The sequence below is a fragment of the Haematobia irritans genome, chromosome 4, assembly GCF_050003625.1.
Source record: "Haematobia irritans isolate KBUSLIRL chromosome 4, ASM5000362v1, whole genome shotgun sequence".
NCBI lineage: Eukaryota > Metazoa > Arthropoda > Insecta > Diptera > Muscidae > Haematobia > Haematobia irritans.
In genome coordinates this window covers 142,253,675-142,278,251 of record NC_134400.1, presented here as the reverse complement: position 1 = coordinate 142,278,251, position 24,577 = coordinate 142,253,675, and the positions used below count along the sequence as shown (strand labels likewise).

Below are 24,577 nucleotides of genomic sequence, written 5' to 3'. Positions count from 1 at the left end.
TTAGGCATGGTTGTTAACGGCCATATACTAGCACAATGTACCAAATTTCAACTGACTGATATTTGCTCCTACAAGAGGCTCCAAAATCAAATCTCTGGATCGGTTTATATGGGGGATATATATGATTATGGACTGATATGGACCACTTTTGGCATGGTTGTTAAATATCATATACTACCACCACGTACCAAATTTCCAGATCGGATGAATTTTGCTTCTCCAAAAGGCACCGGAGGTCAAATCTGGGGATCGGTTTATATAGGGGCTATATATAATTATGGACTAATATGAACCAATTCCTGCATGGTTGTTGGATACCATATACTAACATCACGTACCAAATTTCAACCGAATCGGTTGAATTTTGCTCTTCCAAGGGGCTCTGCAAGGCAAATCGGGGTATGGGTTTATATGGGGGCTATATATAATTATTGACCGATATGGACCAATTTTTGCATAATTGTTAGAGACCATATACCAACACCATGTACCAAATTTCAGCCGGATCGGCTGAAATCGGCTTCTCTTAGAGGCTCCGCTAGCCAAATCGGGGGATCGGTTTATATGGGGGCTATATATAATTATGGACCGGTGTGGACCAATTTTTGCATGGTTGTTAGAGACCATATACTAACACCATGTACAAAATTTTAGCCGGATCGGATGATATTTGCTTCTCTTAGACGATAGGCAAGCCAAATTTGGGGGTCCGTTTATATGGGGGCTATACGTAAAAGTGGACCGATATGGCCCATTTGCAATACCATCCGACCTACATCAATAGCAACTACTTGTGCCAAGTTTCAAGTCGATAGCTTGTTTCGTTCGGAAGTTAGCGTGATTTCAACAGACGGACGGACGGACATGCTCAGATCGACTCAGAATTTCACCACGACCCAGAATATATATACTTTATGGGGTCTTAGAGCAATATTTCGATGTGTTACAAACGGAATGATAAGGTTAATATACCCCCATCCTATGGTGGAGGGTATAAAAATGTATTTCAATTAATTTGAAAAGTTATGCCTCAAAATATCAGCTCACAAGTATTTGTATTTACACTGATTTTTTAATAATTTTTCACACGTGATCTTCCATTTGGCAAATACCAAATTTTTAATTCGAATTAATTTTTTACTTTGTTTATTTTTTTGTATTGATTTATTTGCCTAAAATTGAATGTTTCACTTAAAACAGTTAATCGATTAATTCTGTCTGAAATAATTTAAAAAAATTTTGTTTTATAATTACTATTGCTGCAGCACTCTTTGAAGAATATTTGTTGTGGGTGGTTGAGTTAATAATCTATTACTACATGACCATGATTATCAAGCAATATAAGATAAAATTCTCAGGTTATTTTCTTTGTGATATCTTATCTAGTTGTTTTGCTATTAGATTGATGCTGTTTTGAAATTAGTTTTATTTTGAGAAGATGATGCGAGTAGTGTGGAATTCAGTATGTTTACTGCAAAAATACTTTTGCGTTAAATAAATACAAAATAACATCCTAACTTAAGAGGTATTCTTTAAATAAGGCAGTCTAATAATAAGAATTTCCTCTGATAGAAAGTTTCATAAAGTTAACGAAATTAGTTATTAAAATTTCGCCAACGAAACAATTTATTAAATACAAAACAACTTTATGTTATAATGAACTTTCTGTTAAATGAGGAAACATTTCATAATATCAATGAAGATTTTTATTGGCTCTTTTGATTTTATTTGTTATTGAAAAAATTGCATTGATTCAATTTAAATAAATTTTTCTTTCTATATCTTGCGAATACATCATCATCAATAATCAACCAAATGTGCCGATATGATAAGTTTTTTACAAATTCTATAAAAAATCTAAATGTCACACAAAAAAATTTTCATTTTTAAATTGATGCTAAATGTAAATTTTTATTTTTTTTTTTGTTAAAATTTGTTTGGTTTTAGTTTATTAATTACCTTTCTTTCAAATTTTTCTACCGCCCAATGAAAATTTCATTCTCCAAAGAATGGCCGTATATATAAGTTAAATAAGCACAATAAAAGTTTTGTAAGCTTCCAAATTTTTACATCTAATCGTAAAACTGGTTAAGATTTGGGGCCAATGAGTTTTTTCTTTACATTTAGTTCATTTCATTTTCCCTCACATAATGAAAATTTCATTAAAATTGAGCAATGACAGTTTTTCAATCATATAATGAAAAAATGTAATCAGACAATGAAAATGTTTATTAATAGTGTGAAATGTTTCATATATTATTAAATCAAAAATTCCAAAAATATTGATACGTTGGCTTAATTTTAATGATAAAATTCGTTAGTATTACGACGTTTACGAAGACATGCAATATTTTAGTACACTTTAGTTCAATTTTTCTGTGTTGGATCATAAGCTGAGGGGATAGTGGATTTCTTGTGACCAGAACTTTAGGACATAGACCTGGATGATATAGGATTCAAACAGGGTAAAATTTTGCATCGGTTCAGCATTAACAACTTTGGGTGGCCATAACATAAAAAATTGGGCCAGAAGAGAAAATATAGCGAAACGAGCATTTTGCGGTTTGCGATTCCGAAAATCGAAACATGTGATATTAAAATAAAAGGAATAAAATAAATTCTTAGAAATTACCCGCGCAAAAAAACAGTAAACTAATTTGTGAGAAGCATAAACTACCTCGTGTAAAAATGTAACTAAATTGTATTCCAGTTTTTGTAATTTTTATCTTTCCTTTTCGTTAAAACAAAAATGAACTAAAATTAAAACAAATATTGTCGTCAAATCATAACCCTATTAACTACAATGTAGTTCATTCTTTTCATTTTTTTCTGATTTATTTAAAATTAAACTTATTTGTGGGTCATTGATGTTTACACAAACGAAAATATCACCGAAATATTTCCATTTAAAGAGTTGATTGAAAAGTTTTTATACGAAAAAATTAATTGATGCAATTAACTTTTTAATCAAAGTCAAATAAGCCATTGATTAAAAATGTTAAAATTTTTAATTAAAAATTTTACTGTTACACTTAAAATTTTAATCAAACTCGGAGTACCAAGTCAGTTAAGAAAGTGATTGAAAATAGTTACGTTTTTAATTAGGAAATCAATTGAGTTTTCCAACAAACATCAATTAAAGTTTTTAATCGTATCAATTACAAAATTAATTGAGTTTTTTCAATCAAACATCAATCATACTAAAAAATTAAATGAAATTTTCTATTGATATCTAGCCTCCTTTTCATTTTTGTGATTGAAGACATTTCAATTGAAAAATTATTTAGAACAACGATTTAATCAGATTCTCTTTTCCTTTTTATGCAATTTTTGAGACATACTTAAACATTCGGTTAAAGTAAATTTCTTAAATTTTTGTTAAAAATAATTTAGCTCCTTTTTATTCAGCTTGAGTTCCTTTAATTAGACTTTAATCAATTTCTGTAAAAAAACTCAAAAAAAGTGCAACCACCATGAAATTTAGTTGGGTTAATTGTAGATTTTTTAAGTAAATTTTGTTACAAACCCCGATATCTCAAAAATAAGTAAATACATTTAGAAAAGTTCAATAACATTTTTTGGACATATTTAACCCTCTAATGCCCAATCCCGCCTTTAGGCGGGCTTCATTAACTAGGGAAGCTTTTAATAAAACACTCTTTAAGACGACAAAAATGATTGTGGGGAATACGAATTTAGTAAATCTTCTTGCATAAATTTATCTTTTTTTTTATTAATTTAACTAACGTAGGCAAATATTATTAAAGTATAGGAAACTTTCTCATATTGGGAAATTTTAACGAAAACATAATAATTTCCATGAACGAAAATATAATCAAATTGGCTTTAGGGCCCTGGAGGGTTCATTTTGTTTGTGTGTACACAGAAAAAAGTCTGTTGTAAAATGCAATAATATTTATTGCAACAATTTTATTTTGTTTTAGTTTATTTTTAAAATTTTGTAAGAAATTTTCCCCAGCCCAATGATTTTTTACTTATTCCAAGTATATCGCAAAAATTTGTTAATAACTAAATGGCAGTAAAATTCAATGACATACAAATTAGTTCAATTCTACTTAAAACAGAGGAAGTTTTTCGTACACTTCTCAAAAATAGTAAGAATGAACTACAGCGTGGTTAAAATGGAAATGTTCTGGCGCCTAAGAGTTTTTCTTTATTTTGAGTTTATTTTTGCTTTTCGAGAAGGATGCATTTCGAAAATGGTAGTTAAAAATCCAAAAATGTCGGGTTATTTTCGTTAATTTAATGAATCTCAAAAATTAGAATACAATTTAGTTCAATTTTCGCACGAAAAAGTAGTGAAAATGTTTTTTGGGTTCCGGAAGTGGTGCAAAATTGGCACAGAAGCGATGAATTTAACATGGGCTTGTCATGTCATGTCACGGATGCATTAGCGTAGCAAGACAATTTCCCTTGGGGGGGGGGGGGGGCTATAGCCCCCCCAAGCATAAAATTAATAGACTGAAGTTATAGGTTCAATTAATGTTTTAGTTTATAAAAATGAATAAAACAGACCTCAACATAACTAGACAATTAATTTATAAACAAGTATATACAGCAGTAAGTTCGGCCGGGCCGAATCTTAAATACCCACCACCATGAACCAAATATTAGGGTTTCCTTTGAAATTTCAGGAGGGCTTGAGGACTTGAGGACACTTCCCGAAGATAAATTTAAAGATTTCAACTATGAGGACTATATCAGATTCTGGATTTATAAGAACCATTTTTGTTTGAGTTTTAGAGGAATCATTAACATCTCTTGTAAGTGTGCAAGAAAATTATAAAATAACGTCTTGATTTGAAATCTTAAATCTGTAGAAGTAAAATCTGGAAATTTTACATTGAGTTTCAAGAAATTTTCATGATCAGTGCGCCTTCTACACCCTCAAGAAGTGAAGTCGGTCTATATGGAGGCATTACCAAATGGACCGATAAAAACTTAATCCGATGCACGTTTTTGTGAGCCTAAAATACCAGAATATTTACAATTTCAGGCAAATCAGATAAAAACTACGGTTTCTAGAAGCCCAAGAAGTAAAATCGGGAAATTGGTCTATATGGGGGATATACCAAAATATGGACCGATACTCACCATTTTCGGCACACCTCTTTATGGTCCTAAAATACCTCTAGATTTCCAATTTCAGACAAATTGGATAAAAACTACGGTTTCTATAAACCCAAGACCCAAATCGGGAGGTCGTTTTATATGGGGACCATACCAAAACATGGACCGATACTCACAATTTTTGGCACACGTATTTGTGGTCCTACAATACCTCTAGATTCCCAATTTCAGGTAAATTGAATAAATACTGCGGTTTCTATGAGCCCAAGAAGTAAAATCGGGAGATCGGTCTATATGGGGGCTATACCAAAATATGGACCGATACACACAATTTTTGGCACACGTATTTGTGGTCCTATAATACCTCTAGATTTACAATTTCAGGTAAATTGAATAAAAACTGCGGGTTCTATAAGCCCAAGAAGTAAAATCGGGAGATCGGTCTATATGGGGGCTATACCAAAATATGGACCGATACTCACCATTTTCGGCACACCTCTTTATGGCCCTAAAATACCTCTAGGTTTCCAATTTCAGACAAATTTGATAAAAACTACGGTTTCTATAAGCCCAAGACCCCAAATCGGGAGGTCGTTTTATATGGGGACCATACCAAAACATGGAGCGATACCCACAATTTTTGGCACACGTATTTGTGGTCCTACAATACCTCTAGATTCCCAATTTCAGGTAAATTGAATAAATACTGCGGTTTCTATAAGCCCAAGAAGTAAAATCGGGAGATCGGTCTATATGGGGGCTATACCAAAATATGGACCGATACTCACAGTTTTCGGCACACGTATTTGTGGTCCTACAATACCTCTAGATTTCCAATTTCAGGTAAATTGAATAAAAACTTCGGATTCTAGAAGCCCAAGAAGTAAACTCGGGAAATCGGTCTATATGGGGGCTATACCAAAATATGGACCGATACTCACCATTTTCGGTACACCTCTTTATGGCCCTAAAATACCTCTAGGTTTCCAATTTCAGACAAATTTGATAAAAACTACGGTTTCTATAAGCCCAAGACCCCAAATCGGGAGGTCGGTTTATATGGGGACTATATCAAAACCTGGACCGATATAGCCCATCTTCGAACTTGACCTGCCTGCAGACAAAAGACGAGTTTGTGCAAAATTTCAGCACGATTGCTTCATTATTGAAGACTGTAGCGTGATTACAACAGACAGACAGACAGACAGACAGACAGACAGACAGACAGACAGACAGACGGACAGACGGACATCGTTATATCGTCTTAGAATTTCTCCCTGATCAAGAATATATATACTTTATATAGTCGGAAATCGATATTTCGATGCGTTACAAACGGAATGACAAACTTATTATACCCCCGTCACCATTCTATGGTGGTGGGTATAAAAATCAACTAAAAGTAGTTCCACACTTTTTCCCAACAAAAATTTTGGGTGTTGTTCTAAAGACAACTTTAAAAGCACTTCCAAAAATGTTCTCATAAAGGAGTTAATTATTTTAACTACGCAGGAAATTGTTTTAATTCAATGTTTATAACCCGTTATTTTCGTATTTTTGATGGGTATTTTTTTATTGTTTACAAAAGAGTAAGAGTTTATAAAATGATAAAAAAATTTTCAAACTTTAACGCAAAAATGCTAAATCTATTCTAAAAAATTTTAATATTTTAATAATTTATGAAAATTTATGAAATTCGACGTCAAATGTTTCACACAAGCGTTATAATGCATTAAAAATCATACAAACTTATAAAAATTTTTTTTTTTTGAAAATGTTTTTTGGGTTCCGGAAGTGGTGCAAAATTGGCACAGAAGCGATGAATTTAACATGGGCTTGTCATGTCATGTCACGGATGCATTAGCGTAGCAAGACAATTTCCCTTGGGGGGGGGGCTATAGCCCCCCCAAGCATAAAATTAATGGACTGAAGTTATAGGTTCAATTAATGTTTTAGTTTATAAAAATGAATAAAACAGACCTCAACATAACTAGACAATTAATTTATAAAAAATCAACTAAAAGTAGTTCCACACTTTTTCCCAACAAAAATTTTGGGTGTTGTTCTAAAGACAACTTTAAAAGCACTTCCAAAAATGTTCTCATAAAGGAGTTAATTATTTTAACTACGCAGGAAATTGTTTTAATTCAATGTTTATAACTCGTTATTTTCGTATTTTTGATGGGTATTTTTTTATTGTTTACAAAAGAGTAAGAGTTTATAAAATGATAAAAAATTTTCAAACTTTAACGCAAAAATGCTAAATCTATTCTAAAAAATTTTAATATTTTAATAATTTATGAAAATTTATGAAATTCGGCGTCAAATGTTTCACACAAGCGTTATAATGCATTAAAAATCATACAAACTTATAAAAATTTTTTATTCGAGAAAATATCACAACATTTTTATTCACCTTATAATAAAGAAACTAACTTACAAATTACATGACAATATTAAGAAATAAAATTACATATTGCCATCGGCAACTGGTAACACAATGCAAAGTCGTATATAGGTTTTCAGATTCTGGGGGGGCTAGAATTTTTCTGGGGGGGTCTTCCTACGCTTATGCACGGATGTCAACAGCCGTTGCACTGAATTTGCATCACTTCTTAACGTGTGGTCCGAATTCAATGTTTTGGATGTGAATTATAAAATTGTGTCATAATTTGCCAAATAAATAATTTTTAAAACTTTTTTATGATTTTTAATGGATTCTAACGCTTGTCTAAAACGTTCGACCTCAAATATTTTCAAAAATTTGCAATTTTTCTAAAATGTGTTTAGAATTTTTTTCGACATAATTTAAATAATTTGTACCATTTTATTTATACTTACTTTCTTTTTATCCTTGTTAAAACAAAATGGTTTAAAATGTTCTGTTAAAACTATGAAAGAAGCGAGATTTAAACAATTTAATCAAAAGAACTCCCGTGTAGTTAAAACAAAGAACATTTTTGGGAGGACATTTTTGGAATGTAGTGCCTTTAGGTAGTTTACTTTTCTCTGTGTATAGTTATGTTTATGACTAATAATGAAACGGAAGAAAAATAGATATTCTTTCAACTAAGATTATAGCTCCTATATCCATCGGATAACATGTCTCGAAGACATAATATTTGCAAAGTACATCAAATACTTCATATACTGAAGTAAACAAAAAAAAAAACATATTTAATGAAAAGAAACTTTCTTACATAGGTGAAATTCCAACTAAACAATAGTAATTTTCATGAACCAAAATAAAGTTAAATTGGCTTCAGTAGCCTCCTGTTTTTGAGAGTGATACTATAGCTGCATTTTATGTATGACTAACAAATTCTTTTCTACAATTTTCACTTATTTAAAAATTATAAATTATGTATTGGAAATTATTGATTAAGACCCAATAAATCTAGCGAATATTTCATCTCCTTCCCATTTACCACTAATTTAAAGCAACAATATTGCATATTGTATACATACGTATGGGTATCAATATATGTATCACTGTATTACATATCATAGGCTGAGTGAAAGAGATGGATTCAGAGGAAATATACATATATATGTGTACTTTCCTTTTGAGAGCAAACCGATTGAGTAGACTAGGGAAGAATTTTTGGTGGTGATTGCGTATGTGGGTGTATACATGTGGGTGTTGTGCGATGATGCACTCAAAATAATTTATGAATGCAGAGAATAAAACAACACCAACACTATTGCGGCGGCGCAATGAATAATATAAGGAGATTGTATATACATATGTATAAATTATGCCATTAGATGTATTTCTCCATTATAGATCTCCCAGTCGGTCGAGTGTAGAATTTGAAAGATAAACATATGAGAGAGAGCATTGATGTAGACACCGATCGGCAAACATTTGTATCTATCTAATATTTTATCTAATTGTATTGCATGAATATGTAGGCGTTGTAGCTGAATGAGAATGCTTATGAGCGAAAGAGAGCATTTTGAGACTGACCTCTTTGGTGAGTGGTAACTTGACTCCTTTGAACATGATGTTCGGTGCGGCTAATCCTTTGTTGCTGCTGATGCATTTCTTGATGGGTTTGCGTTTGCTGGATTTGCATGAATTGCTGTTGTTGTTGTTGCTGCTGCTGCAGCTGTTGATTTGAAGGATTTTGTCGTTGCATTTTAGATCGTTATATAACACTATATAGCATTTAAAATGTTATTGAACAAAATACACTTTCGTTGTTTTACAAATTGCAACACCCTAAGTGTGAGAGAGTGTGCGAGGCAAGTTGTTGGCGTGTACTAACTGCACTTGATTTCCTGTGTGTAGCGCAATGAAAATAGATGAACTTTTCGCTTTGGTCGTTCTCTTCTTTGTGTATTTCTATTTCTTTTCTGATTCTTATTTATTTAATTCCTGTTTAAGGTGAATTTTATTTTATTTTCACAAAATAAATGACCGTTTAATATAATTTTTGCTTTATAAAATTTGCTACACACTTTTCTAATTTTTTGTTATTATATGCTTTCGTATTAAAAGTGCTAAAGAAAACAAAGGTAAGAGAAAGGGAAAAGAAAAATAAAAATAAAATATAAAGGGAAAAGGGAATTAAATAGCAAAACACTTTTATTTTATCGTTTAACTCATTTAAAATTCTTTTTTCTTTCTATTGTTTACTTTCGGAACTTTCTAGATTTATTCAGTTTTTTTTACTCGTGCTTTTTCGTGATAGGTTCTTCTTTAATAATTTTCTTATTTTCACATAAATTTTGGGTGTTTTTTTTTCTTGCTGGTTCCTACACATAGTCTATTTTTAAATAAAAAATTAGAAATTTTGTTCTTTGCCTGTCCCATTCCATTGCTTGGACTTTTTGCATTCGCTGTCTCTTTTCAATGGGGGGAAATATGTATTTTCCGAGCGCACTATAACACCACAGTCACATACACTTCGCCACACATATACAGAGTCATAATAAGCTTGCTAGGATGTCTGTAGTATGGTGGTACCATTGGCTGGTTGGTGGTCTCTTCTTATTTTTCAAAATCTATTTTTATTTCAGAAAATTCTTTTTTTTTTTTCGTTTTCTTCTTTTCATTAGTTGAGAATTTTATTTTGTGCACGATATTCTTGGGTGATGAGTGTGATGATCCATCCCCATTATTATTATTATGATATTTAAATAATAGATAGATTTTATTTGTTTGTGGAAAATTCTTTTGCATATAATTTTCGATTTTTTATGATTAACACTTGTGAATCATGATTTTATTTTAAAGAGATTTTGTCATTTCTATACACATGATGTATATGTATACCCAGATATACATATATGATTTTATATAGAGGAAACTTCTTGCAGTAGTCTTCATTATTCACATTAGGCCATGCCTAATCCTGGTTTAGCATTAACCTAATGTGAACAATGTTGCTTCTCTATGAAAAGAAAAAAAAAAACTAAAAAAATTGCACTTTGTGTTTCTGGAAAGGTCATTCAGTGAATTTTTTTTTGGTATTATTTGAAACTTCTTTATTTTTATTATTATTTAATTTAACCGTTTCCCGATAATCCGTAACCGTTTTTATAAATTTGCTCACTATACCGGAAAAAGGAGCTTATACGTTATTTTCAATTTCAAATTCTTTTGGTTCATTCATATATATCATTTTATATGTGTATACCACAAGTCTTTTTTTAGAATTTCAGCGAAAATTTCTTTGCAGTTCAGTTGGTCCGATCATTTCTTCATCAGTTGTTACGAAACAAAAATTAAATTTTTGAATTTCATTTTCTTTTTTCTTACTCTAATGATATCCTTTATTTGCTTTAAATCGTTTTCACTAAATTTATAACTTCGTTGTTGTAAAAAAAACTCTATGTATACTTTAAACTTTCTTTTACATATATATTTTTCTTTAAATATATATATTTAACAAAATATTCTATATGTATTTGAAATTTTGTTCTTTCTATTGTGAATTGGTTCAAGTCATAATCCCCGAGACTGAAACCAAGACGTCGATCGTTTTTGAGGTGCGAGCGAAGAATGCCACAAAAATCTTTAGCCAACATTCATATAGCTCAGCATAGAGCACAGTCATAGCACATATACTTCGTTTGTCTGTGGCAAGAGAGCATCATCTCAACTACATACGTACACCCAGTGGTTCGTATATGCTATTGTCGGGATATTTTTGAATTTTTCTCCCATCACCTAGTGTCTGTGTGGCGAAATTAAATGGCCTAATGAAAAATCTCTCCGCTAAGTTCGGGATGAGCAGATGGAGCGAAAACGATGATCGTGTAAAAGGTCGGGAAAATAAGGGAAAACTATATATGTCAGTAACGTGTCCTAGTATCAAGTACGCAAACCCTAAATTTAATAGTGAACGTACTTCTTGCTTCTTTGCCTATGGATTAAATTATAAAAAATTATCAAATTATAAAAAAAAAACATCTGCTATATTTGTTGAGAAACATTTTTGAAGACAGAAATCTGGCAATACAATACTACAAAAATGGCCCACAATTTCAGATTTTAAATGTGTTAAAATTTGTTCAATAATAATGAAGACTTTTATTTTTTTGTTATTAAAAAAATATAGAAAATTTTGAGCTTTATAATTTGGTATACCCTCAACCATAGGATGGGGGTATATTAACTTTGTCATTCCGTTTGTAACACATCGAAATATTGCTCTAAGAGCCCATAAAGTATATATATTCTGGGTCGTGGTGAAATTCTGAGTCGATCTAAGCATGTCCGTCCGTCTGTCTGTTGAAATCACGCTATCTTCCGAACGAAACAAGCTATCGACTTAAAACTTGGCACAAGTAGTTGTTATCGATGTAAGTCGGATGGTATTGCAATTGGGCCATATCGGTCCACTTTTACGTATAGCCCCCATATAAACGGACCCTCAGATTTGGCTTGCGGAGCCTCCACGAGAAGCATATTTCATCCGATCCGGCTGAAATTTGGTACATGGTGTTGGTATATTATCTCTACCAACCATGCAAAATTTGGCCCACATCGGCCCATAATTATATATAGCCCCCATATAAACCGACTCCCAGATTTGGCATGCGGAGCCTCAAAGAGAAGCAAATTTCATCCGATCCGGCTGAAATTTTGTACATGGTGTTGGTATATGGTCTCTAAAAACCATGCAAAAATTGGTCCACATCGGTCCATAATTATATATAGCCCCCATATAAACAGATCCCCAGATTTGGCTTGCGGAGCCTCAAAGAGAAACAAATTTCATCCGATCCGCCTGAAATTTGGTACACGATGTTGGTATATGGTCTCTAACAACCGTGTCAGAATTGGTCCATATTGGTCCATAATTATGTATAGCCCCCATGTAAACCGTTTTCCCTATTTGACCTCCGGAGCCTCTAGGAGGAGCAAAATTCATCCGATCCGTTCCAAATATGGAACGTGGTTTTAGTATATGGTCTCTAACATCCATGAAAAATTGGTCCACATAGGTTCACAATTATATATAGCCCCCATATAAGAGCAAAATTCACCCGATCCGCTGGTATATGGCCGCTAACAACCAAGCCACAATTGGTCTATATCGGTCTATAGTTATATATAGCCGATCCCCAAAAATAATCTACGAAAATTTTATTTCTATAGAAAATTTTGTCAAAATTTTATTACTATAGAAAATTTTGTCAAAATTTTATTACTATAAAAAATTTTGTAAAAATGTTATTACTATACAAAATTTTTCTCCAGATTTTATTTCTATAGAAAATTTTGTCTAAATTTTATTTCCATATAAATTTTTGTCAAACTGAATTATATACGTATTTAATCGGCCTCTTTTTGTTTAAAATGTATACCCCGTATGGACTAACTTACAATTGAGAAGACGGTGTTAAGAAGTTTTAAGATACCTTGTCATCGGCAAGAGTTCGATTGTGGATGACCGTCTTTAGTACAAGTTTCTATGCAATCCATGGTGGAGGGTACATAAGATTCGGCCTGGTCGAACTTACGGCCGTATATACTTGTGTTTTTTTTTTTTTTTTTAATAACTTTTAGTTTGGCTTCTTCAATTTATTCATAGCATGCTGTCACCCAAATGAGAAGTAGCATAGACATGCATTAAAAAATTGAATAAAGGAATGCACTCAAGCACATTATCAAAGACAATTTTATGTCGCGAACGGAAATTTTGCAACTTCATACTTTTTATGAAGAAATTTTAACGCAGAATGTTTCGTAAAATATTCATAAATTCGTAAAAACCTCTTCATAAAAGTCATGAAATTTGAAGAAAGTTTCGTTAAAAGTACGAACTTTTTACTAAGAAAAGTTAATGTAGGATGTTTCGTATATACGTAAAATGTTCTTCGTAAAATTTACGAAAATGAATGAAAATTTCGTTGTTTTAATGAAGAATTCACGAAGAATGGTTAATGAAGAATTCTTCGTAAAATTAACGATGTGATTTTTTTCGGTGTATATAAGGATTTGGTAGACTTAAATTCTTCCAAAATCAATAGGGAATTATTCTCACTTAAAGTATGTTACATATGTATATGTGTTAAGTTTCGAATTGATTGGAATAAAAATTATATCTAGTTTTTCATTACATACAAGTGTTCGAAGACAGATGTTAATGAATTTTACATGGATTGGCTGTCACTTTTTATACCCACCACCATAGAATGGTGACGGGGTATAATAAGTTTGTCATTCCGTTTGTAACACATCGAAATATCGATTTCCGACTATATAAAGTATATATATTCTTGATCAGGGAGAAATTCTAAGACGATATAACGATGTCCGTCTGTCCGTCTGTCTGTCTGTCTGTTGTAATCACGCTACAGTCTTCAATAATGAACCAATCGTGCTGAAATTTTGCAAAAACTCGTCTTTTGTCTGCAGGCAGGTCAAGTTCGAAGATGGGCTATATCGGTTTAGGTGTTGATATAGTCCCCATATAATTCGACCTCCCGATTTGGGGTCTTGGGCTTATAGAAATCGTAGTTTTTATATAATTTGCCTGAAATTTGAAATCTAGAGGTATTTTATTACCATAAAGAGGTGTGCCAAAAATGGTGAGTGTCGGTCCATGCTTTGGTATAGCCCCCATATAGACCGATCTCCCGATTTTACTTCTTGGGCTTCTAGAACCCGCAGTTTTTATTTAATTTACCTGACATTGGAAATCTAGAGGTATTGTAGGACCACAAATACGTGTGCCAAAAATTGTGACTATCGGTCCATGTTTTGCTATGGTCCCCATATAAAACGACCTCCCGATTTGGGGTCTTGGGCTTATAGAAACCGTAGTTTTTATCCAATTTGTCTGAAATTGGAAATCTAGAGGTATTTTATGACCATAAAGAGGTGTTCCGAAAATGGTGAGTATCGGTCCAAATTTTGGTATAGCCCCCATATAGACCGATTTCCCGATTTTACTTCTTGGGCTTCTAGAATCCGAAGTTTTTATCCCATTTGCCTGAAATTGGAAATCTAGAGGTATTTTCGGGTCATAAAGAGATGTACCGAAAACGGTGAGTATCGGTCCATATTTTAGTTAGCCCCCATCAAAACGATCTCCCGATTTAATACCTTGGGTTTCTAGAAACCGTAGTTTTTATCCGATTTGCCTGAAATTGTAAATATTCTGGTATTTTAGGCTCACAAAAACGTGTATCGGATTAAGTTTTTATCGGTCCATTTGGTAATGCCTCCATATAGATGGACTTCACTTCTTGAGGGTATAGAAGGCGCACTGATCATGAAAATTGCTTGAAACTCAATGTAAAATTTCCAGATTTTACTTCCCGGGTGAAAATCTACAGATTTAGGATTTCAAATCAAGACATTATTTTATGATTTTCTTGCACACTTACAAGAGATGTTAATGATTCCTCTAAAACTCAAACAAAAATGGTTCTTATAAATCCAGAATCTGATATAGTCCACATAGGTGAAATCTTTAAATTTATCTTCGGGAAATGTCCTCAATTCCTCAAGCCCTCCTGAAATTTAAAAGGAAACCCTAATATTTGGTTCATGGTGGTGGGTATTTAAGATTCGGCCCGGCCGAACTTAGTGCTGTATATACTTGTTTAGAAATAATTCTGCAACTTTTGAACGGATAAAGATATCAACATATTTTTTTCATTGTGTGAAAGCTGAGGTGTTTTCCTCTAAGTTTGGCTGATAAAAGCTTAAAACGTACCCTTCTTTGGTGCTCTATAAGAAATAAGCAAAAACAAAAAAAAAAAATGGAAAAAGTCTAGACCAAAAATGTTACGTCAGAAAGAATGTGTGTACCTTTTCCGAAAAAAATTGGTCAAAATTCGGTATTGTTTTTATACCCTGCTACACACTGTGGAACAGGGTATTATAAGTTAGTGCATATGTTTGTAACACCCAGAAGGAGACGAGGTAGACATATGGTGTCTTTGCAATAATAATGCTCTGGGTGGTTCCCTGAGTCGATATAACCATGTCCGTCTGTCCGTCCGACCGTCCGTGATCAAAGTCTAGGTCGCAATATAAGTCCAATCGCCTTCAAATTTGGCAGGTGTTCCTTTTTTGGGTCAGAATAGAACCCTATTGATTTTGGAAGAAATCGGTTCAGATTTAGATATAGCTCCCATATATATCTTTGGCCCGATATACTAATATGGACCCAGCAGCCAGAGTTTTATACCGATTGGCTTGAAATAACAACAAACATAACACTTAGTCGTATAGTCAAGTGTGCAAAATTTGATTGAAATCGGTTCAGATTTAGATATAGCTCCCATATATATCTTTCGCCCGATATGGACTTATATGGCCCCAGAAGCCAGATTTTTGGCCGAATTTGGTTGAAATTTTGCACTAGGAGTACAATTAGTAGTATAGTCAAGTGTGCAAAATTTGATTGAAATCGGTTCAGATTTAGATATAGCTCCCATATATATCTTTCGCCCGATATGCACTTATATGGATCCAGAAGCCAGAGTTTTATCCCGATTAGCTTGAAATTTTGAACAATTGGTAGTATAGTCATGTGTGCCAAATTTGATTGAAATCGGTTCAGATTTAGATATAGCTTCCATATATATTTTTCCCCCGTGTAATTAAAACAAGTAGACTTTCCTTACTTGTTTTAATTTAAAATTGTGGAGTCTACGACCTTGTAGGTTCAAAATACTGACCCATATCTCGCAAACTATACAAGATATTCGCACACGCACGCGACCTGTTTTGATGGGGTTTACAAGTTCTATCCAACAAAGAAACAATTGGTTCATAATTGAGGATTTGACAGTTAAAACACGAAGTGACCAATTTTCAACGCCTACAGGTCACCCCGTGGACCCACAAACTCGCCAACTTAGAGGAAACCTCCTTTGCTTTCACACAAAGAAAAAGAAAAATTATGTTGGTATCTTTATCCATTCAAAAGTTGCAGAATTATTTCCATAAAAGCGATTTGGAACCACTGTGTGCCGTTTTAAATAAAAATCGTGTAGTATAGTCTGAATTTAATTTTAGTAGCATTATGTATGTGACATTCCCGCTTTCTTACAATTAAAAATTTTGGGACGATGAATTTGACAATAATTTACATACACTACCCCTTATTTCGATTTTTTATTAACAATCGAAATCCTCTCCATTTTTTTTATCTCACTGGTTCACTGATCTCTCGTTCTATAAGAAATGTCGCTCCACTGCACCCAGTATGACAAAAATTATTTTCATTCTCTTTTTTTAAATCCCACACGAGATGGCTCTCTATCGATCGTATAGTAAATCGTTTTATATCGGCTGTGAGTTGGAAAACTAAAAATAAACGTTGATTTATTTTTGACACGTATTTTTCAACATTGCACAAATTTTAAAGAACGAAAACATTTTTCGTGAAAATGAAAATATTGAATGTGATACAGTAAAACCTGCTGAATACTGAACAGAATTGTCTTAATTATTAGTAGGATTTTTGATCAAAACATTTGCAACACCTTTAGAATGTAAACAAATGAGAAAATCTTAAATCAGAATTAATTTCAACAAATTCAAATCGGATACAAAGCACGGTTGTCACAGTTGGTAGAACTCTACCAAAAATGGTAGATTTTTCTAAATATACCATTTTTCTAAAGAACTAAAATTTTGACAAAATCTTCTATAAGAAACAAAATTTTGGAGAAAATTTTGTATAGAAATAAAATTTGGAGAAAACTTTCTATAGAAATTAAATTTGGAGAAAAGTTTCTATAGAAATAAAATTTGAAGAACATTTTCTATAGAAATAAAATTTTGACAAAATTTAGTATAGAAATAAAATTTTGACAAAATTTTCTATAGAACTAAAATTTTGACAAAATTTTCTAAAGAACTAAAATTTTGACAAAATTTTCTATAAGAAATAAAATTTTGACAAAATTTTCTATAGAAATAAAATTTTGACAAAATTTTCTATAGAACTAAAATTTTGACAAAATTTTCTATAGAACTAAATTTTTGACTAAATTTTCTATAGAACTAAAATTTTGACAAAATTTTCTATAGAAATAAACATTTGACAAAATTTTCTAGAGAAATAAATTTTTGACAAAATTTTCTATAGAAATAAAATTTTGACAAAATTTTCTATAGAACTAAAATTTTGACAAAATTTTCTATAAGAAACAAAATTTTGACAACATTTTCTATAGAAATAAAATTTTGCAAATTTTTCTATAGAAATAAAATGTTGAGAAAATTTTCTATAGAAATAAAATTTGGCAAAATTTTCTATAGAAATAAAATTTTGACAAAATTTTCTATAGAAATATAATTTTGACAAAATTTTCTATAGAAATAAAATTTTGAAAAAATTTTCTATTGAAATATATTTTTGACAAAATTTTCTATAGAAATAAAATTTTGACAAAATTTTCTATAGAAATAAAATTTTGACAAAATTTTCTATAGAAATAAAATTTTGACAAAATTTTATAGAGAATAAAATTTTGACAAAATTTTCTATACAAATAAAATTTTGCAAATTTTTCTATAGACATAAAATTTTGACAAAATTTTCTATAGAAATAAACATTTGACAACATTTTCTATAGAAATATAATTTTGACAAAATTTTCTATAGAACTAAAATTTTGACAAAATTTTCTATAGAAATAAAATTTTGACAAAATTTTCTATAGAACTAAAATTTTGACAAAATTTTCTATAAGAAATAAAATTTTGACAACCTTTTCTATAGAAATAAAATTTTTCAAATTTTTCTATAGAAATAACATTTTGACAAAATTTTCTGTAGAAATAAAATTTTGACAAAATTTTCTATAAGAAATACAATTTTGACAAAATTTTCTATAGAAATAAACATTTGACAAAATTTTCTAGAGAAATAAAATTTTGACAAAATTTTCTAGAGAAATAAAATTTTGACAAAATTTTCTATAGAAATAAAATTTTGACAAAATTTTCTATAGAACTAAAATTTTGACAAAATTTTCTATAGAAATAAAATTTTTCAAATTTTTCTATAGAAATAACATTTTGACAAAATTTTCTGTAGAAATAAAATTTTGACAAAATTTTCTATAAAAATAAAATTTGGCAAAATTTTCTATAGAAATAAAATTTGGCAAAATTTTCTATAGAAATAAAATTTTACAAAATTTTGTATAGAAATAAAATTTGGAGAAAATTTTCTATAGAAATACAATTTTGCAAATTTTTCTATAGAAATACAATTTTGACAAAATTTTCTAGAGAAATAAAATTTTGAAAAAAAATTCTATAGAAATAAAATTTTGCAAATTTTTCTATAGACATAAAATTTTGACAAAATTTTCTATAGAAATATAATCTTGACAAAATTTTCTATAGAAATATAATCTTGACAAAATTTTCTATAGAACTAAAATTTTGACAAAATTTTCTATAGAACTAAAATTTTGACAAAATTTTCTATAAGAAATAAAATTTTGACAAAATTTTCTATAGAAATAAACATTTGACAAAATTTTCTAGAGAAATAAAATTTTGACAAAATTTTCTATAGAAATAAAAAATTGCCTAAGAAATAAAATTTTGCAGCATAAGATTGTTTTGTTTCGTAAAATTTTCTCCAATTTTTGGTGGATTATTTTTGGCTCGAGTGGCAAAGCCAAATTATGATAAATTTGATATTTTCCTAAAATTTCTTTAAGCGCCTCAGAAGCAGAGTATCTCGTATGCAGTATACAGCACAAGAATCGTCAGAAGCCGACATAGTTGTTCCCAATGAAACAGGTGAAAACAGGTCCTAGGACAGGTCTGAATTTAGGACAATACTCTTAACAATAATCGTAGGAAGAATAAGTGCTTGCGGAATGATGTACTCGGGGCCAAGATCTATTTTCTATAGAAATAAAATCTTGACAAAATTTGTATAGAAATAAAATTTTAACAAAATTTTCTATAGAAATAAAATTTTGGTAGATTATTATTGGGGATCGGCTATGTATAACTATAGACCGATGTAGACCAATTTTGGCATGGTTGTTAGCGGCCATATATTAGTGGAATGTACCAAATTTCACCACGTGCCAAATTTCAACAGGATGGGAAGAATTTTGCTCCTCCAAGTGCTCCCGAGCTCAAATCTGGGGATCGGTTTATATGGGGGCTATATATAATTATTCACCGATATGGACCAATTTTTGCCTGGTTGTTAGATACCATATACTAACACCATGTACCCAATTTCAGCCGGATCGGAAGAAATTTGCTTCTCTTAGAGGCTCCGCAAGCCAAATCTGGGGATCGGTTTATATGGGGGCTATATATAATTATTCACCGATGTGGACCAATTTTTGCGTGGTTGTTAGATACCATATACTAACACCATGTATCAAATTTCAGTCGGATCGGATGAAATTTGTTTCTCTTAGAGGCTCCGCAAGCCAAATCGGGGGATCGGTTTATATGGGGTCTATATATAATTATGGACCGATGTGGACAAATTTTTGCGTGGTTGTTAGATACCATATACTAACACCATGTACCAAATTTCAACCGGGTCGGATGAAGTTTGCTCCTCCAAGAGGCTTCGCAAGCCAAATCTGAGCGTCGGTTTATATGGGGACTATACGTAAAAGTGGTCCAATATGGCCGTCCGACCTACAGCAATAATAACTACGTGTGCCAAGTTTCACGGCGATAGCTTGTTTCGTTCGGAAGTTAGCGTGATTTCAACAGACGGACGGACGGACATGCTTAGCTCGACTCAGAATTTCACCACGACCCAGAATACAAAATATATACTTTAGCAATAGCAAAATATATATCTTAGAGCAATATTTTGATGTGTTACAAACGGAATGACAAACCCAGCAAAAAAATTTGGAAGTTCTTCCAAAGGCACAACTTTAAAAGCACTTCCAGAAAATGCACTCCCAATGATGTTTTTTATTTTAACTACTCAGGAAGTTTTTTATACTCTGCTCCACACTGTGGAACAGGGTATTATAAGTTAGTGCATATGTTTGCAACACCCAGAAGGAGACGAGATAGACACATGGTGTCTTTGTCAAAAATGCTCAGGGTGGGCTCTTGAGTCGATATAGCGATGTCCGTCTGTCCGTGAACACATTTTTGTAATCAAAGTCTAGGTCGCAGTTGTAGTCCAATCGACTTCAAATTTGGCACAAGTATGTGTTTTGGCTCAGAATAGATCCCTATTGATTTTGGAAGAAATCGGTTCAGATTTAGATATAGCTCCCATATATATTTCGCCCAATATGGACTTATATGGCCCCAGAAGCCAGAGTTTTACCCTAATTTGCTTAAAATTGTGCACAAGAAGAACAATTAGTACTATAGTCAAGTGTGCCAAATTTTATTGAAATCGGTTCAGATTTAGATATAGCTCCCATATATATCTTTCGCCCGATATGGACTAATACGGTCCCAGAAGCCAGAGTTTTACCCCAATTTGGTTGAAATTTTGCACAGGGAGTAGAATTAGCATTGTAGCTATGCGTGCCAAATTTGGTTGAAATCGGTTCAGATTTAGATATAGCTCCCATATGTAGCTTTCGCCCGATTTACACTCATATGACCACAGAGGCTAATTTTTTGCTCCGATTTAGTTGAAATTTTGTACAGGGAGTAGAATTAGCATTGTAGCTATGCGTGCCAAATTTGGCACAAGTATGTGTTTTGGCTCAGAATAGATCCCTATTGATTTTGGAAGAAATCGGTTCAGATTTAGATATAGCTCCCATATATATTTCGTCCAATATGGACTTATATGGCCCCAGAAGCCAGAGTTTTACCCTAATTTGCTTAAAATTGTGCACAAGAAGAACAATTAGTACTATAGTCAAGTGTGCCAAATTTTATTGAAATCGGTTCAGATTTAGATATAGCTCCCATATATATCTTTCGCCCGATATGGACTAATACGGTCCCAGAAGCCAGAGTTTTACCCCAATTTGGTTGAAATTTTGCACAGGGAGTAGAATTAGCATTGTAGCTATGCGTGCCAAATTTGGTTGAAATCGGTTCAGATTTAGATATAGCTCCCATATGTAGCTTTCGCCCGATTTACACTCATATGACCACAGAGGCTAATTTTTTGCTCCGATTTAGTTGAAATTTTGTACAGGGAGTAGAATTAGCATTGTAGCTATGCGTGCCAAATTTGGTTTAAATCGGTTCAGATTTAGATATATCTGCCATATATAGCTTTCGCCCGATTTACACTCACATGACCACAGAGGCCAATTTTTAGCTCCGATTTAGTTGAAATTTTGCACAGGGAGTAGAATTAGCATTGTAGCTATGCGTGCCAAATTTGGTTGAAATCGGTTCAGATTTAGATATAGCTCCAATATATAGCTTTCGGCCGATTTACACTCATATGACCACATAGGCCAATTTTTTGCTCCGATTTAGTTGAAATTTTGCACAGAGAGTAGAATTAGCATTGTAGCTATGCGTGCCAAATTTGGTTTAAATCGGTTCAGATTTAGATATATCTCCCATATATAGCTTTCGCCCGATTTACACTCACATGACCACAGAGGCCAATTTTTAACTCCGATTTAGTTGAAATTTTGCACAGGGAGTAGAATTAGCATTGTTGCTATGCGTGCCAAATTTGGTTGAAATCGGTTCAGATTTAGATATAGCTCCCATATATATGTTTTTCTGATTTCGACAAAAATGGTCAAAATACCAACATTTTCCTTGTAAAATCGCCACTGCTTAGTCGAAAAGTTGTAAAAATGGCTTTAATTTTCCTAAACTTCTAATGCATATATATATCGAGCGATAAGTCATAAATAAATTTTTGCGAAGTTTCCTTAAAATTGCTTCAGATTTCAATGTTTCCCATATTTTTTTACTAATATTGTGTTCCACCCTAGTGCATTAGCCGACTTAAATTTTGAGTCTATCGATTTTGTAGAAGTCTATCAATTCTGTCCAGATCGAGTGATATTTAAATGTATGTATTTGGGACAAACCTTTATATATAGCACCCAACACATTTGACGGATGTGACATGGTATCGAAAATTTAGATCTACAAAGTGGTGCAGGGTATAATATAGTCGGCCCCGCCCGACTTTAGACTTTCCTTACTTGTTTGTAATTCAATTTTGTTATAACTTGGGTTTTTTCATACTTTTAAGGGGTAATTTTAAAGGGTAATAGGATAAAAATAGAGTAAGAATTCATAAAATGGTACAAGTCATTTAAATTTTGTCGAAAAATATGCTAAATCGAATCTGAAAAAATTGTGCATTTTTATCCATTAAAACTTATAAAAAATTATAAAAATTATTTATTTGACAAAATATCAGAATTTTTTAATTTACATCCAAAACATTGAATTCGGATCACACCTAAAGAAGTGATGCAAATTCAGTGCAACGGCTGTTGAAATGGAGGACTTCCGTCTATGACAAGTCCATGTTAAATTCATCGCTTCTGCGTCAATTTAGCACCACTTCCGGATCCGAAAAGAAGATTTTCATTACTTTTTTGGCGACGCTTTTTTTCCCGGCTGGGAAGTTAATATACCCCCATCCTATGGTGGAGGGTATAAAAACAGACGGAGTAACCAAAATAGTTTGCAAAAATGAGGTACACCAAAATAGCTTTATATTTTAAGTGTTTTTTTTTGTGTTCCCAATGTGTGATATTTACATTAGTTAAGAAAATTGGGTCTGTTATGTTTTTGTCTTACACACAAAAAATTTTTTCTCTGATTCAATCACCAAATTAATTGATCCAATCAATTTTTTAATTGAAATGTCTTCAATCACGAAAATGATAGTATCAATCACAGTTTTAATTGGGCATAGAAAAAATTCTTGATTAAAAAATTAATTGATTTTTTCAGCAAAATTCAATTAATTTTTTAATTGATTCAATTAAAAATTTAATTGATGTTGATTGCAAAACGCAATTAATTTATTAAGGTAACTATTTTTAAAAAGGTAACTATTTTTAATTACTTAGTTAGATTGGCTTAGAGTTTTTATTTGGATTAACAAATGATTGTTTGAAATACATTTTTAATTAAGAAAGTAAAAAAAAATCAGCACTTTTTTAACTGAATTAGTCTTCCGAATTTGATTAAAAAGTTAATTGTATCAATTAATTTTTTAATTAAACATTTTAAAAATTTCAATCATTGACTTAATTAACTTAATGTTTCTATCATGATTAAAAAGTTAATTGTATCAATTAATTTATTAATTGAAAAAATTTTCAACTTCAATTAACTTTTTAATTGGAAATATTTTGGTGATATTTTTTTCTGTGTACTTAATAAATAAAATTTTATATTAAATTGAAACTCTAATGTGACTGGTTTTGCTTGACCCGACAAATCCCGGAATGGTCGGCGCAAAGTCCCGGATTTCGGCAACCCTAGTATTAATGCCTGTAATGCCACAGTAAGCAAAACAAAAAAATTTATACGGAAAAATTCAGTACACAGAAAAAAAAGTGTCTTGTAAAATTAAGGACCATTTTGACTTCCACATAGTTCAACAAATTTACTGTAATATAGTTCATTTTTCGTAACCACAACGAAAATTAACTTAGCTAAAGCAAAACTTATAAAAATTCAGTAAATGTTTTTTAGTTCACTAACTACGAAATGGGAAGGATTTTTCCTTAAATAAATTTCCAACACAGTAGTTATTGCATCTTTGATTCTATTATAAAAATACATGGGCAATATAAAAATCTTACTACGAAATGTGGACAATTTACTAAGAAAAAATTTTGTATGGAAAAAAATTTTTGTAGTAAAAATTAACTTAACGACATTACCGATTCGTACGATGACTACCTACAGATTATTTCCCTTTTTATTATATGTTGGAGTGTTTTTACTCACATTGAAATTTTTAGTTAAAATAGAATAAAAATTAGTTAATATAATCCTTGACAGGTGTATATAATTTTTATAGATTCCTCATAGATTTGGTATATATTTTACCTTAACTTATAGATTGAATTCCAACTAATCAAT

At 31.6% G+C, this 24,577-nt stretch overlaps 1 protein-coding gene across 3 annotated transcripts in view; it reads right to left on the bottom strand.

Annotated features, from left to right (window-relative positions):
* sls (sallimus) overlaps window positions 1–11,082 on the bottom strand; it is a 173,818-nt gene extending 162,736 nt beyond the window's left edge. For all 3 annotated transcript variants that reach the window (XM_075303986.1, XM_075303989.1, XM_075303987.1), the window contains exons 1-2: window positions 10,859–11,082; window positions 9,062–9,597 (exon numbers count right to left, since the gene is read on the bottom strand). In XM_075303986.1, the coding sequence (XP_075160101.1) occupies window positions 9,062–9,233 (172 nt within the window). In that variant the 5' untranslated portion in view covers window positions 9,234–9,597; window positions 10,859–11,082. The remainder of the gene's footprint in view (window positions 1–9,061; window positions 9,598–10,858) is intronic.
* Between the last annotated feature and the right edge of the window lie 13,495 nt (window positions 11,083–24,577).